General features: G+C 41.8%; 1 protein-coding gene across 1 annotated transcript in view; it reads left to right on the top strand.

Annotated features, from left to right (window-relative positions):
- LOC100698875 (transcription factor IIIB 90 kDa subunit) overlaps nt 1–19,924 on the top strand; it is a 122,029-nt gene that overhangs the window by 6,932 nt on the left and 95,173 nt on the right. The window contains exons 4-5 of the mRNA XM_019348966.2: nt 9,016–9,189; nt 14,355–14,386. Of these exons, the coding sequence (XP_019204511.1) occupies nt 9,016–9,189; nt 14,355–14,386 (206 nt within the window). The remainder of the gene's footprint in view (nt 1–9,015; nt 9,190–14,354; nt 14,387–19,924) is intronic.

The raw sequence follows: 19,924 nt of genomic DNA, 5'->3' as shown, positions 1-19,924 counted from the left end.
AGCTTATAGCCTACACATGCTCATTAGTAAGGAGATACAGTGTGGATATAACTGGGAACAACATAAGAGTATAAAAACACCTCGCTCTGTTGTCAAGCAACTTGGGTTTACATTAAATAACCTGACGCTACGGAGGGAAGCCTCCTCCATGTTTTTACACTGAACATCATCATGTGGTGGAGAGGAAGCAGGAGGAGCTGCCGAAGTTCTGGTTCTGAAGTTTTTAATTTTACTGCAAGTATTTATATTATTTATGTATGTATGTATGTAAAGAAAAACCGATCGTACATTCCAGGATCAATTTTGGGAGATTCCAGCCAAACTCCTTGATTTGCCTCCTGTTCAAATCTCCAGCAGTGGGTTAAATTATTCCACAGGATGCTAAATAGTATTTAGTCTTGTAATATTTTAGCACAACCTCTCAGACCTCCATACTACACACCATCTAGTAAATGAATGTGATGTTTATTATTAAGATAATCGAGGCTCTTTTAAATACTGGTGTTGTATTTTAAATTAACCTTGTTAATGAAAACTAATGATTTATTTTCCTATTCACAATTCAGTTCTAATGCTAATAAGATAAGATAAGATGACCTTTATTAGTCCCACAGGTGGGAAATTTGTAAGTGTGCTTTATAAATAAAGTTTTATTATTATTGTTACAGCAAAAGTGCAAAGTTATGTAGCAGAAATTAGAAAACACTGGAATGTCTCACACCTTGGCTCATGTGATTAGAGGATCACCAGGGGGTCCTTTGTCCCTCTTTGGGGGGATACTCCCACTGGGTTTAAATCTGGGACTCTCGGCCATTTGACCTTAGAACTGATGAGAGGTGAAACGTCTTCAAGCAACTTAAAGAAGTCCAGACGCTTTTCTTTGCAAATTCCTTTGACTACGATGACCTGGATGACTGAGAACCTTCACAGACATTGATATGAGACACACAAACATAAAAAGTGCTTAAAAAGACAAACACCATGGCCCAGACCTCCCTCTCCTCAGCCACCTCCTCCGGGTTATTCGGGGGAACACCGAGAGCATCTGTTGTCAATGAATATGTGGTACAACCAGTCAGTGGGCCTCGCTTGCTTGTGCGGTTGTTGGTGCATCAGCCAGAGAAGTATACAAAGAGCTGAAGAGCTGTTTTTCATTGTGTATTTTTTAGGGGGTTTTTTGTTTTTGTTTTTTTGCGTTTCTTGCAGTCCCGGAGAACTCCACTCTCGCTCGCTTCCCTATTTTAGTCCCCTTGTCAACCCATCAGGTTTGACCGATGCACAGCATCCTCCACATCCAGCAACATACATTTGAGGTATTGGAGGAATGCATACGAGCATGTTTGCAGTGGTAGGCTGCCCAAAGGGAAATGCGTACGCACACAAACGGAGTTGCTGGCCTATAAGGGAGTAGCAGAAATGAGCATTTGGAGGGCAGCAGGATTTATGAGCTATACTGCAGCTGACCACCAGGGGATGGTTGAGACGTTCTGGCTTCGTTTTTGCAGAGCTGTCATGCTGTCCATCTTGTTATACAGCTACTGTGCTTCCAACTTTTTTTTCACATATATGCTGACATAATGGAAAACTACTTAAAAAGAAACAAGTGAGGGACGTTGTTGTCCTCGTGTATTGGTTGTTAGTAACGCCAGTAGACCAAGTTTTTGTCTTTAGAGTCTTTATGCTACGCTAACCATGCTTGTGCATGCTTCAGTTCTACTATGCAGGCTTGAGAGTAACATTGATCTTCTTAAATATTTCCAAGTAGCTGAGCACTGGTTTTGTGTGTGGGAGGCTGTGTTGTGTTGGTGGCTTGTGTTTGCCAGTAGGAGTGAGCTGGTGATGGTGTACACACGTGTGGGCAGATTTATGGGCGTCTGTGGCTGTTTGAGTCTGCAGGCGTCTCTGAGAGAGAAACAACTCTTCTTCTTTCTTTCTCTTCCTCCTCCTTTCTTCCTGTCCTTTGGAAAGGTTCCCCAGTGGCCGTCTGCGCCTCCGCTGTCTCCCCACCGACTGATTCATGTCTGGCAGCGGAGACCCCACCTCCTCCTGTATTTGTGTTGGGCAATAATGTATCAGCAGCCCCTCGTGTATTGGTCCACGGTGTGCCGCAGTGTAGGCGTGATGACTGGAATGTAGCTTTAAAGACTGCTTCAGGCGAAAATTTTAGTGTGAAAACACGCTTGAGCTCAATATCAAGTTATGATGTAGCACTGTACAAAGTCTTGAGCCATCCTTCATTTCTTTGTATTTTGCCAGGAAAATGAGAAATGGGTACAGTGATTTGTTGAAACATTTTTAAAAAAGCATGGAAATACATTATATAAGAAAGCCCAATGCTTATAGGGTTTTTAAGACGATACTAATGATTAATGGTTTAAGAAATATGATATTGGTCAATTAATTATCTATATATGTTTAATTTTAAGATTTATCACTCCTTTATATTATAAGGTAAAGACCCTACCATAATATAGAGAAACTGAAAACCCCAACTATCAGTTGATCCCCTGTTAGCAGTACTTGATGACAGTGGGAAGGAAGAACACCCTTTTAACAGGAAGAAGCTTCCGGCAGAACCAGGCTCTGGGAGGAGCAGCCATGTGGTGTGACTGTTAGCGGAGGAAGACGGTACAAAGACATTGTGTGGACATTATTTGGGATGATCACCTTTATTCTTCAGCACATTCTGAACTCTCTACAGCAGCTTGTTATTTTTCTGAGTAGTCTTCAGCTGTCAGGCTTCTTGAAGGAATTCAGAGCTCTTCTTTGGATGTTGGCTGCCTTTTGTTTTGTTCGCTGTCAAGATGTTCCCACACTGGGGATTAGGGCTGCCACAAACAATTATTTTGATAGTCGACTAGTCACCGATTATTTTTGCGATTAGTCGACTAATCAGATCATGCATCCATTGGATGTAAAACGTACAGCTTATTTCACCAGCATGGATCTGCTCTTATATAACTATCATTAGCTTACAGCTTTAAGTGTTTAAGGTATGTGCTAACTAAAATTAAAGACAAGATGATAAGTTTATTAAATTTTAATGACATTTGTAGTTTGTTTGGTGGAGTTTAAAAAACGCAGCCGTCTGCTCCTTGCTATCTAAAATATAACAGGACACTGGAGTATTTTCTCGAGCATCTCACACTTCTGACAATCAGTTTTCTGCTTGATGTTTATTCAGCTGTGTAAAAACTATAACTTTAATCTCAGCCAACCCGATTTACTCAGGAACAAATAAAATACTAAAAAAAGCCAAACAATATCATTTTTTAAGTTATCTAAGTGACTTATATATCATGTTTAACCTGAGTAGCGAAAGACGGCGGTGGGTTTGAAAACGATTTGCCGGGAGTCCGGTGTTCTCACCGGCTCTAGTGAGCCGTCAACCCCAGCTAGCTATCGAGCTGGTGGGTAACAGACGTCTCCGAAAACGTCGGAGCGCTTTTGAAAATATGTGATGTCTTGATAAACTGAGCAGATATGAGGTTTACACAGCTATATTCTCGCCTGAAAATATGTTAAACGTTTATTTTGTGACCCAGAAAGAATAATAAGAGTGATATTAAAACTAACTAGCTGCCGCCATTGTTGACAACTGCGCTGGGCCGCGCTATGAATTCTGGGACACAGCTTCTTCTTCTTCGGGGTTTAACGGCAGCTGGCATCCTTGTACATGCAGTGCTGCCATCTTCTGTTTCAGTCCGTCATTACACTCTTAAATCCTACTACTTACTCGACGATTTTAATGTCGACTAATCGTGGCAGCCCTACTGGGGAGGCTGATCCATAACTGATAGTGTTCCAAATGTGTGTTTTTTCATGCAAATATACTTTTACTGTGTTGTAAGTGTGTTTTGGTTCGTTTTCATGTTTTGGCTGCAGCACACCAAGTTGGCTTTTACGTGAATATTCTTCATTTCCAGTTTGAGTCACACCTTGTCACTTTTTTCCACTAGTTAGCTTGTAGTTACTGAGTGGTGCCTTCCATGCAAACTACATGTGGCAGCGCTAATCTGCTAGCAACAAAAAGCAATCGCAAGAAGGTTTTTGGTGCAGCACCCTCTTTAGAACCAATTTCCTCCAATGACAGCCAGTAACCACTGACCAGCTTGTGAGGGAATACGTTTTCCTTGTGCAACTGGTAGTTGTATCACTTCACAACTCTCGAGCAATGTGAGCATGGTGTCATGTGAGAAACCTCGATACAGCCAATCAGCAGGAAAAAACTAGCAAAAAACATTTAGAAAACTAGAAATGGATGAATGGATGGATCAGCTCCCTTGTTGTTGTATTCTTAAACCTTTTGTGTCTGACTGTAACAGCGATGCACTCCAGTTCTAAAAAAGTCCATCTGGCATTAATGAACTCTTCATTCATTCAGACTGTCCATACTTCAGCAGGTTTAATATGGCTGTCAGTGAAACACTGAAAGATTTAACTGACCTATATCTCCTCCACTTTGTTGAGCGGTGTAATGTTCGTCTTTGCTGTCCTTATCTTACCTCTTTAAAAAGAAAAACTGGAGTGCATTTATAGCTCCCTGGATGGTTCCATCAGATGTATGTGTAAATGCCACTCTCCTTCAGGGTGTCCCAGTTTGTGTTGGTGTGAATGTTATAAGGTGATGTTTATTTTTTTTATTTAGAGCCTCTGATTAAGGAGTGTTTGGGGGTTTGAGCTGAAGAGTGAGGAAAAGGCCAGTAATCTAACTTTAACCTGTGAAGAAGAGCTCTAATTAAAGCTGCATCCTGAGACTCTGTCCTACTTATTATCTGTGATGCAAACTTTGTTGGAGAGGATGGCAGTGAACTTTTTCGCAAAGGATGCAACAACTTCAGTGCCTTATTCTTCCCTTTTTTAAAAAACCTGTATTGGGGGGGCAGCCCCCATTTTAAAAATATTTTGGTTCCAAACTGTTTATCACAGGGATTGTGGGATTTTGAGGACACTCAGGCCTAACGTTAGCTGGCGTAATGTTAGCTAATAACCAGCTGCTGTTGTTGCTTTTCAGCTGTCTAGAGGCTGGAGGATTGCATGTCTGATCTGCTGACGATGGGTAACTGCGACAACATCAGGAATAAATAAACATGTTTATGCATGTTTTCAGGTGTTAGAGCCCTGACTAGTTCAGGAGATGAGGCTTTAGGTCAGGAGGAAGAGGTGCAACTGAGGGAGGAGAGAAAACAGCGAATGTTAAATGGTCACAGTTTGAAAGCGCGATTTGTGACTGTGATTTGTTTCTAACCACATATGTAACATGTTTTGTGTATGTCGGGGCAACATGGTGACTTTCACAAACTGGTGCTCACTCCTATGTATTTTTAATGGATTATTTCATTCATGAGAATGCGTGGATTGGATTTGTTTCCAACAAATTGATGTGTAATTGCACTAATCAATGTATATTTGTGAGTATTTTCCTTTTTTTTCCTGTTAAATAACTTGAGCTAATTATCCTATAAGTCTACTGTTACCATTAATTAGATGTAAAATGAAAAAAAAAAACATGGAAGGTGGGAGAGTAACCATCATAATTGGAGAAGCTGTTTTACCTGTTTTGGCTGTCTGTCCACTTATGTCCACTAATTACTTACTGTGGCGTTAATCATCCTTTTCTGTATGTGAACACAGTTAACTGTGACTCAGCGCTCAGCGGTTGGTCTAACCTTTCTCCTCATACTTGCCCTCTCTTTGTGAATAAATAGAGAGCTCTCCACATCTGTGCAAACACAGCTTTAGAGAGCAGCTACCTACACCTGATTATCTATTCTGTGGACAACAATTGGCATCTTAACAATGGGATGGTGCTTTGGCGATGCAGTAAAAGACTTCCTCCCACCCCGGCTGTCCCGTTTATCTTGTAGAAAACTTTGTCCTGACAGTAACATTACAGTTCTTTCCATGTCGTACAGTAAATGCTGCTTCATTTAATTATGTAAAATAAGAAACTTTTTTCTGCCGCAGTTCTATAACACTTATGTAATGAAATGAAACAAATGTCTCTGTCAGGTCTGTAAGCAGAGCTGTTGCAGTTACATGTGAGCGTCTTAATCCAGGAGCTCACAGAGAGACAAACATACTGTATTTATTGCATATGAATTGTAGGAGGATTAGTCAAATAATAGGAGAAGACATATAACCCAGGATTATTCATTCTACCAGATTTACTAAGGCCACAAAAATCAATTTTGTGCATAAAATTGTATGCCGCCAAACTAGCACGTACAGTTTTATTAGAGCTGGTGACGCGAGAGATTAAGACCACAAACACCCATCCAGACGTGGTTTAGGCTGACGGCGATGGGGTATGGCTATGTCTGACGAGCTCGTGTTGACATATGCTGGAGCAGCACGATGAGACACGATGAGCCGAGTCTCTCACATTCCCAGACACCCAACTCAGTTTAGTAGGTTACACACATCTGGTTGCGTGCATGAGAATGTTTGGCATGTGGAGCTTGTCTGAGGTCACGAACTCACAGAAACGCACTGCAGCACTGTAATTATGAAGTCTCTGTGGAGCCTCCACCTGTGGCTACACCTGAATTGGTCCGTGCAGTGAGCTGTGGAAAACGTGTTTTTTGTTTCTGTTATTTGCGTGTAAAGATGTGGTTATGCAGGCCTTTGTGTGCCCATTTACATTTGCACACGTGTGTATAATGAAATCCGTCTGCCTCTCTACAGGTGTGTGTGCTCCGACATGCTTGTAGACGATGCTGGGCATAAAGTGATGCTTGTGTAATTACCACCATACTGATGTAGCGAACTGCTAACCAGAATGCTTTTTTATTGCTCTGAACATGGGCTGTTGTTTTACTGTCTGATGGGTTGTTTAGTTTTCCTATTTTAATTCAATTCAATTTTGTTTATATAGCGCCAAATCATAACAACAGTCATCTCAAGATGCTTTAAACTGTCAGCTAAAAACCCTACAATAATAGAGAAAATCAGATGACCCCCTTTGAGCAAGAACTTGGCGACAGTAGGAATAAAACAGGAAGAAACCTTCATCAGAGCCAAGCTCAGGTCAGCCATCTGCCCCGAGCGCTTGGGGGTGATGGGAGGAAGACGGAACAAACGACACCTTGTACTACTGGGGGAGGCCGTTCCCTAAAGGATTATTATTGTCATGTAGGGTTCTGCTTGGTTTTATCATATACGGTATAGTAGATGGATCTAGCGTCTGTGACATCACCCATTGATTTGTGATTGAAGTCCCATTATGGAGCCTTGAGCTGGGCATTTTTGCTCTTGCCATGTTTTTAAAAAATTCTTTTTTCCTGGATGTCTTTAAAACGCTTGTCACCAAGGTTGTCCATGTTGACAGTTGCAAATTTAGGTTGAGTTTGAAAGAGTTGATTTTGGAGCTTCTTTCTTGGTCGGGACACTTTCAGTCCATGGAATTTCTGGGGTTTTCCTGAACATTTTAAACAGCTTCCTGACATCTGAGGCTGACAGTTTGGGTTCTTCCAGACGTTGGCAAAGTGGTGACACATCTGAATAACTTGCACTTATGTACAGTTGTTTGAACTGATCTAGGAATCTGAAGTTGTTTAGAAATGGCTCGAGAGGTCTTTGTGTAAATCTACAGTTCTCTTTCTTAGATCTTGATTGAGTTCCTTGGACTTTCCCATTGTTCCCTGCATTGGTCCAGTGAATGCTGTCAAACTAATGTGATTTATTCTGGTGAAGATAAACTACCAGTTGTTTTCAATTACAATCACAATTATGATCAAATGTTAACACAAAGTTAACACTGGGCCTCATTAAGATAAGAAACCGTAGAACCTTGAACACCACCTCAAATATGTACAGTATATATTAAAAGCCATCAAAGGTGTATGCCGTACAATTATTCCATCGTGATAAAATAAAAGTTCAGAAGAAATCATGCAAAGCCCAAAATGACCATGGCATTCAGGCCCATGTTAAATTGCCAGAGACCATAGAAAGCTGATAACAATTGCTGAGCTTAAGCAACCGCAGACAAAATGACTCCTGGTGATGCAAAGTGGGGAAGTTCTGAATTAAACTTTTGTAGTCCTTGAGGCAAGTGACTGAAGGGTTTATGGGCTCAGTGTACCACTGACTGACATATTCCAGCATGGTAAATGCATTAGAGAGTTACTGAGGCAATAGGAGCTTGGTATGACCAGTAGGGACTGACCATCAGCTACAAAATGATGCATGACAGATGAATAGCTTTCTGTGTGTACGCCAATTAACAATGAGCAGAATTTTTTAAAATGAACATAATGTTCTATTAAGTATGATTAAATGTGTGAGTGAGCCTATAAACTCATCAGGAATGGAGCCGATGGACTTTTCGCCCATAGTCTTCTGTAAAAGAATGGAAGGTTTGGGCACTATTGTTGTCTTTACTTTTTAGATCTTGGAGTTATATCAGACTTTAAACTTTAAACTGGGTCTGATTGGTATACTTTGTTGTTTTTGATTGAAAGGATGCTTGAGTGTATTACTGTTTTTGGATGATTCCCCTTATTGTAACAGCTTTCTGAATCTTTTCAGAAGACACCAAAGCGATTTTTGCAGTCATAATAAACTTAAAATGAGGCGAGTATGGAGGGCATGTTTTGCCTTGGATATGATGCTTTGCTTCTTAAGCACATCCACAGAAAAGAAACTAACTCTCCACGTGTCCATCTCTCACTTACATTTCAACAAAATCTTCTTGGATAGTCATAGATGATATATGTCAGATTTCTTTGGAAAAAATCACTTGGACTTCCATGAAATTCTCCCTGTTAATTTATTAAATCACATGTCGTCATCATCAGGTCAAAGCTTCCACTATGCAAGAATTATTTTCCATGACAGTTTCTGGGCGTACTCATGCAGGCAGAAGACAAACCTTGCAGTCACACGCTGAGCTCTCCCCTGAAACTTGTTTTTCTTCTTTTCTGTATTGATTCTAAAAGTCTGCAGGTTGCAGAACACTTGTACTTTTCTTTGTGTTTCTGTGAGCTGATGCCTGTCTGTTTGTGTCCCCAGCAAAACAGCACATCAACATTGTGGGGAACCAGCTACAGATGAACCAGCACCATATGGACACAGCTTTGAACTTCTACAAGATGGCGCTCATCAAACACCTGACCCGTGGCCGCAAAGCCTCCCACGTCATCGCCGCCTGCATCTACATGGTCTGCAGAACCGAGGGAACGCCGCGTATCCTTTCTGCTCAGTTCTGTTTCTTGTGATAGGCAAACGATTGGAGTTTAAAACAATTTACAGAATCCAGGCAAGCTGAGATTCTCAGCTGATTTTTAGCTTTTGCTTACTGAACCTGCAAATGAAGACTGAGGTATACTTCGCTGTCCCTCTGGGAAATTTGTGTCTGGCTCAGAGCGTTTGCTACACAGTCTTAATTGATAAACAAGCAGCACATGGCAGCATCCTGCATCCTACTTATATCCAATACAAAGACGAAGTTCATTTCAGACTAATTAAACTCCCTCCTCAGATGGCCATCCCTGATGCAGTTGGAAAAATGATTGTTCTGGGTGGATAATTTCTGAATCGTGTCAAAACAGGTTTTAAATTAATTATGTAGCTCTGGGATGTTGAACCCAGTGTCATTAAGGGCCACACGGGAAAATGAGTCACATCATGGGTTTAACATGTGGAGTTATTGACAGTCTTTAATTGAATAATAAAAAAAAATGTCCAGCATAGGTTTCTTTTACATATCCTGCTCGACTGCATTATTTCGCTTGTCATGTAGCATTTACGAAGAAAATACATCTATGATAATGATTATTAAGTATCAGCAAATTAAAGGTCTTTGCCTGTGTTTATATGAAAGTCACCCTCTGAACGGCCTACCATGACGATGCTGTGCTTCATCCTGTTTTATGGATGAATCTTGCCTTCACAACTCTGTCCCTTTTTAGAAGAAACACACAAAACATATTTTTCTGCGTGCCTCTCTTCTTACTGCTTCTGTTCCGTGTCCGCGGTGCCATATATCTGGCATCTTGTAAGCGATTGTCTCATGGCAAACAGATAAATGTCCCTCTTTCGCAACAGAAAATAGTTCTCGGTCTCACCACTCAATACACCGTCTGCCTTAAACATCAGTTTTGTAGTTTTGTTTGCTAGCTGCCTTTCTAGGCTGTTAGTGTGCCTGTCTGATGTGTAGGGTCAAGGAATGCAAATTAGCATGACTCTGAGAGCCAAAATCGAGAGATTAATGGGAACTACATCGGGCTGAGTTGAACTAGAATGATAAATTTGAAGTGCGTCAAGTTGGCAAGTTAGCCATCTGCCTGTATGTGTTGGTTTAAATGAATGTAATGAAGAATGCTCTCTGAGGGGAAGCCTGATCAAAGAAGTTTCCTCCATAACCGAGCTGCTTTTCCTGCATGCACCAGGGAACCCTTTCCTTTCAGTCGCGCTCCTCCTGCAGCGGCTGAGCAGATGTTCAGTATTAGCTGAGACAAAGTTGCAAGTTAAATTTGCAAACCCGCCTTTTATACCGATGGAGGGTGGCACAATAAAGTCAGCAGGTTACTTTTGATGTGAGCCTGCAGAGGCCGGGCCGCCTGTCACCGCCTTTCTAAATGTTTCATACAGCGCTAACGGCAGCTTATTGAAGTCGAGAGTGATGTGTCATCATCGGGATAATGGGACTTTTTGGTTCATCCTTTTTTCATAAGCACAGAAGCTCTTTATTTATTTTTTTCTGCTCTCAGTGTGGGTTTACTCCTGACTCACTTCACCTCCGAGGGTGATTGCGTTATGTAACTGCTGCACAGAACGGCCGGGATAGGTTTGCCTAATGAAAAGAGGCGAGCAGGGTGTAATGCATTCCTGCTGCATTGTTTGCTGGGCTTTTGTGTTTGTGTGTGCGCGCGTGTTGGCGCAGGCCTGTCTGTTTGTGCATGTTTTGAAGAGTGTCACTGGGGTAAAAATAGCTCTGCTTGCTTCCTTTTCCACAGCTGGGTGACTCTGTAATGTTGTCGCAGGGGAAGATGAGGACAAAGACGGAAGGAGAAGGAGAGTGGAGTAAAAAAGGGAAACATCCGTCAAACTTGGGGTTTAATTTACGAGGAGCGACCACACTGTTGGGATCATTCATCCATTTTCAGACGCTCACCGATTGTTCATGTGTTGTGAATTTTCTATTTGTCTTTCTTACCTTCCTTCAATGCATTCTTTCTATTTCCAGTTTTTCTGCTGTCTCATAATTCAGTAGTTTCCCATAAACCTCTTGTTTGTCTTGTTGTTATGCTTTTTCTTCACCGTAGTGAATCATCTGCCTCCATCTCATCCTATCCTTAACATCCTGTTGTGCTCTCAGTATATCCATGACCCTTCTGTCTTCTACTTTTCCTCCTGCCTGTAAGGTCCATCTTTGACGTCTTTTGTCCAGTATATCCACTGTCCCTCTGCTTGTGTCAAATCCATCTTGACCTTGGATCTTTAACCTTGTCTGTTGGTTCTGTATGATGTCACTGAGAGGGGACGTTCCTAACAGAGCGATCTGCGAGTAGAAGAAAGCTACTTTAAGGGAGGATGGCCTTAAATACAGTAGGAGTTAAAATGGCTTGTTTCTGACAGTGGATGAACTGGAGTCTGGCACTAAGGACCAGTTTTTTACTGAAATAAAACAAAAACAAGGTTTTAAATGATAAAATTATACTGAATTTATTTAAACCTTTTACCATCATTAACTTCTTTCACTGCAGCTGAATACAATCTCTTCTTACATGTTGATGGACCTCTGAATGTGTCCTTCTGAGAGTGGCCATACTCAGAAAGTAGGGCAATTACTCTGCAGCCACAGCCGCCTCCTGGCTGCATCACACCGCCTCTCTGATCTCGCTCCAGAAACTTTGGGTCTTTTTGCCTCTTTTAAGGCGGTCTGTCCTCAAAACTGCTCAGACTGTTATTTTTGGAAATGGTACCTGGTGTGATCATTTTTTTGCCAGATAATTACAGTTAGAGACACACAAACGGGCGGTCATTTCCATAAAGTGTCTGCTGTGAAACAACAGCAGCAGGCTTTACCTGTTTTATTCTGCACAGCAGTCTACCCAGTTCTTTTGGTTTTGCAGGGCATCTCATTTCCAAACCACGAGCATTAATCTGTTGCTCCTCCACTCTCTTGGTGTTTCAGGCTTGCAGCGGGTTTTTGTAGCTGAGATTTGTTCCCATTCAGCCACAGGAGCGATAATGGGGTCCAACACTGATGTTGGCTGATGAGGTCTGACTCACAGCCTGTGTTCCAGTTCATCCCAAAGGTGCTGATGGATTGAGGTCAGGGCAAAGTGGGAAAACCTTTTATTTATGGACCTGTCTTTAAGCTTTGGTGTCATTGTTGAGTTTAAAAATAACACTGAATGGATCGGCCAGGGTTTATGTCCTTATTGTTACCCAACCCCACCCCAACTCAAGGTATCTCAACATGTCAATTTCATACTTAAACATCTTGACCAGTTCTGGGGCTGCAAATTTAGAGGCAAAATGCATTAAGAAGAATTATTGACCAGCATTAACAGGAATGGCTACGGCAATCAAATGCTGTTTAATATAAGTACAGACTTGTGACTGATGTGAAATATTACAAGAGCCTCTAAGATATGTAACGGGGGAGGAGGGCGGAGATCATGAGGATTAAATATCCTCTGATCTCTCCTGCTGCCATATAAGATCTAAGTAGCCCCCCATCCCAGGATCCAGATGTGTTGAAGGACCTGCTGCTCTTTATTTTCCTGATTAATGGAATCATCTGCAATTTCCAGACGGGATATGCCGGGATTATCTTTTTGCATTTCATCTGCACTGCTGCTAATTCCATTGTGCGGCCTTTTTCAGAGGAGCTCCGCTAATCCACATAGGCAGCCTGGAGACAGGTGTCGCCATAGAGACCAGTGTGTTCAAGCTGGTCGGGCACTGGGAAGACGGGCTATCCAGAACCCGGTCAGACGTCTGAGTGTCTCTTTGACAGGCCTGTTGTTGTTGAAGAGTTGCCTGGTTAAAGTGAGACTTGGGTGTCATTCGATTTGTGTTCACTGAATTTTCATTTTGTCGTCAAGGTTACGCTGGTGCCCTCTGAACATGTGCAAAGTCATACCATCAGGAAATCTACCTGTGCTTAGTTTCGTGGGTGGGTAGGGGAAATCTATAAAACTTTCTTTATATTTATAGTACTGTGCAAAACTCTTGAGCCACCCATCATTTCTTTATATTTCACCAGGAAGATGGGGGCTAGGTGTAGTAAAAAGCACAAAAATACAGATTTATAAGACAAAAATAGAGTTTCTGTAATTCAGACGAGCTTGAAAATCATGAAAATGGTTCTTCGGGCTTCCTAGAGGATGCTGGCTACCTTTTTATTTGTTCTGAAAATGCTTCCACACTGCCACAGTGATGTTGAGCTCTGGGCTCTGGCGAGTTTTGTTGTGTTATTTTGTTCTATCCAGGTTGGCTTTTACTGCATTAGCACTGGTTTGGGATCATTGTCATCCTGAAAAATAAAGTTGTCGTCATTCAGATGCTATTGAATGGTATCTGATGGATCTCTTCTGCATTAATAATTACAGAAATTTTGACATGATCTCCAGCACCAGACTGAAATATAGACCCAAACCATGATAGAGCCTCAACCGTGTTTTACAGATGGCTGTAGCCTGCTGATGGCTGTCGTGTCTCTTTCCTTCATGTATATTGAAGTTAAATGAGATGTTTTGTTTCAAATTGTGTTCATCACAAATTAGAAATTTTTGCCACAGATTTTCAGTCCAGTTCTTGTGTAATTTTGATTGCTTCAGCTCTTTCCTTATGAAAGACTTCTTGACAGTCATCCTTTTACTGAGATCCTTTCAGATGAGGCTTCAGCAAACGGTAGATGAATCAACTGAAAGGCCAAATGCATCTCTCAGGATATTACATGATTTTAAATACTGTTTATCTGCCCTAAATAGATTTTTAGGCCTGCAAAAATATTAACACTGTTGGTGTTTACCAAAGAAACAGTAACAAAGTGTCATTTAACTTCAGCTCTTTGCTAAATATGCTGTTATATGTAGATAAAACTCTGGCTCATCCACTGAGTACATAACTTTTTTTTTTTGTTTTATGCTTGAATGACTCAGAGGTCAATCTTTTATGTTACTTAAACATTTTGAAATGTAATGTACAAGGACTTGAGTGAAAATGAGTGGGAAAAACAGCAAAATGTCAAAAGTAAAGACCTTCAGAGAACCTGGAGAACTGTTGTTCAAGATCACCTCAAAATGACGACAGCCTGGCTCTTCTTCTGTTTGACTGTTTGGAAAAATACAAATCATGACCTGAACATTTAGTTGCCTTGACCTGGGTTTTCTCAGACATGCTCTTGGATCTCAGTGATATTCTGCAGGTAAGTTTTACTATGGATGATTGATTTATTAGTTTTTTTCATATTATCTGTGAATTCTTTGGTCTTTAGAACAAAATAGGGTAAAAAATGTCCACATCAGTTATATTTAAACTCTCAGTTGAAGCCCCTGTTTATATTAGACCATTTTTCTTGTGTTCTTTCATGAAATCTGCTGTAAATCACTATTTAAAAACTGTTAGAATGAAATAACTTCTCCAGACTTGGATGAAAATGTCATCTTTCTCACTTTGATGAGTCTTAAGGCCCAACCCTGTTCAAGCAAACCAATTAAACACACTACCTTCTACCACTGCTCCCATAGTGCAGGTCTCCCTAGCTGCTCCTGCACTCACACTTTCCCCCGTGTGATTAAACCTTTCTTGTCTGCATGTGTATAAATTTAGTAAGCCCTCCATTTGTCTGCATATTTAATGGCAGCCGATTCACAGTGAATCAGGGGTGTGGTGTTGGTGAGGATGGGACATTTCTCAGAGTCACAGCTGGTCGGGGGCTTTTATTTTTATGCACCCAGCTGTCCTGGAGGAGCCGTCCACCCCTCCCCCACCACCAGCACCACCCTGGCATTTGGGGGTTGGGAATGGATTTGTATTGGATTTTAGGTGGGTGGGGTTATTAATGCTGAGAAATGTGGCTGTAGCTGCTGGGGCGGTGGGGTGCGTTCTACTCTACCAATCACTTTTTATGGATCCACACCCAGACCACTTGGTCTTCCTAGCATTGTTTGGATGAATGGTCAGCTTTGTCTGTCTCAGCCTGTTTTCGCAAAGCTGCTTAAACGGAGAGGCTCCATTGCTGAGGGTCGGATCGATACCAGCTGCCTTTGTATCCAGCTGACGTTATGGAAGTTTAGCATGTTGGTCATTAATTGAGTGGTTCAGATGTTTCTTTCATGTGAGAGCTATATCTTTGCACACATGCAGAGTTTTGTCCAACAGGTGCTTTGGGTGGTGACCTCAACACTATTTGGATGCTTCATCAGTCTTTGGGGGAGTGTCACCACACCAGATGTTTGCCAGTTGGTGGTAACATGAAATTGAACCATTCCTGATGCCAGTGAGTGTTATTCTTCAAGAACAAGTCTGGCTTTTGGCCCTCTATATTTTGACCCTGATCATTGTCAGGCTACAGGGACGCAGACAAAGATGATCCTTTGAGTGCTTTTTAGGATGCTGTGGGTTGTCATATATTTATTGTCTTATAGACCAATCAGGCAGAACATTCTGTACACCTGCCTAATATTATCTTGGTCCACCTTTTGCTGCCAAAACAGTCCTGAACCATCAAGGCATGGACTCCACTAGACCCCTGAAGGTGTGAGTCTCACATGCCCAGGCTCACCACTGTTCCTTCCTTGGATCGCTTATTGATAGATACTGACCTCTGCAGACTGGGAACCCCCACAAGAGCTGCAGTTTTTGAGATGCTCTGACCCAGCCGTCCGGCCATCACAATTTGCTCCTCGTCAGACTCGCTTAAATCCTTACGCTTCCCTATTTTTCCTGCTTCTTAGTACTTTGAGGACTAACTTGCTCCCTAATATATCCCACCGACTAACACAGGGGTGGGCAATTCCAGGCCCCGAGGGCCGGTGTCCCTGCAGGTTTTAGATCTCACCTTGGGTCAACACACCTGAATCACATGATTAGTTCGTTACCAGGCCTCTGGAGAACATCAGGATGTGTTGAGGAGCTAATTTAGCCATTTAAATCAGCTGTGTTGGTTCAAGGACACATGTAAAACCTGCAGGGACACCGGCCCTCGGTGCCCACCCCTGGACTAACAGGTGCCATAATGATGAGATAATCCGTGTTATTCACTTTACCTGTCAGTGCTCAAAATGTTCTGTTTGATTGGTTTCAGCTGCTAAACTTTGTGCTAAGATTTCAGTCTGGGATCCTGGTTAACAATCGGTTTGGTGGCATTAAGCAAACTTACCATTTGCCCAGTTCCATTGTTTGTGGTATAAAGACATGCAGACCTGCTGACAGCAGCTGTTTGCCTTTGTAGCTTTCAACTTTATCAAAGAGCTGTTCATCCTCAGGCTTGTCAGAGGAGCTGCCTTCAGTCATACAAACCACATCAGGAGCTCTTTAATTGAAAGCTGTTCCCTAAAGCCCCAATCACTGTGTCCACCTGTTGAACGTATCGGGTAACCACGCAGTAGTTTTGACTGTAGGGTGCTGGGGGTTGAACTTTGACCGTGGAAAGTTTGATTTAACGCTTTGATGGAGAGGCGATAATTTACTCCTCAGGTTCTCAGGTTCAGCCACTGCTGAACTTTAAAGTCTCAGGCGTGACTCGAATGTAATGTTCAGACCACAAGAGTGAATGTCACTTGTCTGTGATGACTGTTTACATCATGATGTTCTGCATAATAGACGATTGACAGTTCTAACACTTATTTTTAGGATATATCTGCATCTTGTGCATCATACAGAACAAAGTTTCCCAAATTGCATAAAATGTTTGCAATCTCTTCGTTCTTTTTCATTCTTAAACAGATAATAGAAACAGTGTGACTCTTACATTGCAAAAATAAAATAATTGTGTGCTTTTCAGCCACCTCGAGACTTCTGATTAATTAAGTTTTAATAAAGTGGCAAATCCAGCAAGCAAGTATAATTAGGCAAAAACAAACTACTTTATGAGTCCAGCTGAAATTGAGAGTGCCTCCGGTATCTGTAATAAATCTCTCTGCACAGGAACACGGTGCACAGCTCCAATCAGTACAACAGGTCAAAAGTACATCAGGGGACGGGGGGTCTGAAAACTGTGATAGATGTGTACAGCGGGCAGTTTGGGTCACAAGTTTCCACTTTTTGCTTCTAAAAATGACCTGTTTGGCATGGTGTTATTTCACGCACAAAACAGGATCCAAACATAAAACATAAACTTGTGAGCTTTCTCCAATCACAACAAGAAATAGCAGCGATGTATTGAGCTTGTAAACAGCTGGTTATTTGTAGTTTTTCTGTATCCAGTAGAAAAACAATTTGTGATGAATATACATCCTTATATTGACACTCTGTTAGCTCCGTTTTTGATCTCATCCAGCTCCGGAGAAAAACGCCTGTTCTTAAGGTGCTAAAGCTTCACCAGCTCCTCTCTAACGCTGATCGCTGTTTGGTGCTGGGCAGATCAAGCACACTGTGATTGTGTGCTGTTTTTTTCATCATTGAAATAAAGTTGGCTCTTTACTGTTTCGTATTCTTGTACAGATTACTCTGAGGAGTCGGTGTGACTCCTCATTTGTCTGTATATCGTAGTATTAATGATGGCGATCAACCCCGTTTTATCAGTCACATAGTAGTGACTGCACTTGTTCCACTTCCTCCTGCTCCAATATTTCTGCTTTCATGTAGAAATTCCTCGCTGGAATCAACTTCCCAGAATAGCAAAGCAGCATCTGTGTCCCTGCTCGACACCAGGGGAGGCCTTGAGCAAGAGTCCGTCTGTCTGTTCCTAAAACCTCCTCGTTTTAGTCCCCCCTCCCCGTGTTCTCGGGAGAGTTGGTCTGAAGGAATGACAGAGATGTGACCCGAGTTCATGACCTGATCCTCCAGCTTTCACTGCCGCCTCCTTCAAATTTCAGCCAGAGCAGAATTTAATTCCAGGCTGCAGCGCTGTTAATTCGTTAAGAGATGATGGATGTGCAACCTCGTGGCTTTGTTATTCAACAGTATCCATCATCAGATCCTTTCAGATAAAGTAGGGGGTGGGTGGGGGCACCCCCAACCCCCTGCTTTTTTTTTTCTTTTTCTTACTGCTGAGCCTTCTGGAGGTGTTGTGGGGTAAAACACAATGAAACATCTGTGATGGGAGGTTCCTGTGAGATAACCCTGATGACACACAGCACCATTCACCTCCCATTACCTCTCTTCCTTTGACAAACCTGGTTTCTAGTCTGCTGCTCAGCCTAGTTTTAACTGCGCAAGGGATTTCTTATCAGATCCTCTTCCAGAAAGTTTGAAATGGGAAACACATCAGCCCCAGTTTATCAAGTCTGCTGCCTGAAGTGTTTTCAATAATGACATGAATACGAACGTATTACTTCAATCTGAAACTTTCTGCAGCACTGATTTTTGCAGTCCAGTTGACTCTGCAGGTCTTAAAGCCTCAGTGACAAGTTTACTTGTTCAATAACATAGAAACACAATTGACACAAAACTAGTTGTGGGGTGTTAACAAGTAAGATATACTTCATATTTTATGACTTTCACTTGTTAGGTGAAGGTGTAAAGATCCCAGGAGGAGACACAAATCCCTGGATTGTTTTCCTTCCCTCTCCACCAGCTGGTTGCAGCAGATAGCCACTCCAGCCTGAGCCTGGTTCTGCAGGATGTTTCTTCCTATTGAAAGGGAGTTTTTCCTTCCCACTGTCACCAAGTGCTTGCTCACAGGGGGGTTGTTTGTTGGTGTTTTTGCTGTGTTATTATCAGGTTTCTACCTACAGCATCATGAGGCAACTGTTGTTGTGATTTGGCACCATATAAATGTCCAACCCAGAATGGTTTTAGTTAACAGAGCCTTTTCAGAAGCTGAATTTCTTGTCTCATGAGAATTGTTTGGGGACAGGAAATGACTGGTTGGACTTTGTGTTGTTGAAAGAGCTCCTCCACTGCTGCGAATCATGTTAAAATACTTACACGCACACTCTAAGTTCTGCATCGTATGCTTGTGCTCATCTACACAGGTCTGCTTTCCAGTGCTGCAGAGAAACATGCAAACCCAATTTTTCAAAGTGACACAAATGATGCAGCCTTAAAAAATAAAAGTTGGCCAAAATTCACTAGATTAGGGTTTATACAAATTATTTATGGATTCTTGTCAGTTTAAGGCAAAAAAATTTAAAGTTTTATCTTCACATGATTTGTTTTGGCTGCCAATCAGTTCAGATCCCAAAGATGGTCAATTTACTGTCATTTAAAACAAAGATGAACAGCAAATCGTCACATTTGAGAAGCTGGAGAGACGGAAACAAGTCGGTTACCAGCAGTTGCCTTCACCTTAACATGAAACAGTCAGATTATTCAGTTGTTGTGCTTTATTTGTAAATATAGATGTCTCTAAGGGGCTTTCTTAATCATCAGTGATGAAGATATTTAAGTTGCTTTTAAAATTTGATGAGTTCACCACAACAAGCAAAAGCGTTGCCATTTTCTGGGCTGTTCAGAGTGAAGAAAAGTCAGGACTGTCCAGACCGAGTGGAAAAACCAAAACATGCGGGCACAGCGAGTGCAGCTGCAGGTATTTTGATTAGAAATGAGCCTACAGCTCCAAATCAGACACATTGAAGCAAAATGTTCTGCAACCTTCAGGTCAATTATGTAACCAGAACACTTGTCCTGCCGGTGATGCAACGGCCTTATTTCATATCCTGATAGTGTGCTTAATCGCACTCTACTATAATTCTGTAAGTGGCTTTGAATGGATTTAATGGCTCCTGGAGTCATTAGATACACTTTTCCTGGCAGCGCGAGGTGGTTTACGTCTGCTGAATAACATCGTTTACTCATC

This window comes from Oreochromis niloticus, linkage group LG19 (genome assembly GCF_001858045.2).
Source record: "Oreochromis niloticus isolate F11D_XX linkage group LG19, O_niloticus_UMD_NMBU, whole genome shotgun sequence".
Classification (NCBI taxonomy): Eukaryota; Metazoa; Chordata; class Actinopteri; order Cichliformes; family Cichlidae; genus Oreochromis; species Oreochromis niloticus.
The sequence above is the reverse complement of the archived record's forward strand: the minus strand, read 5'-3'. Positions and strand labels throughout refer to the sequence as shown.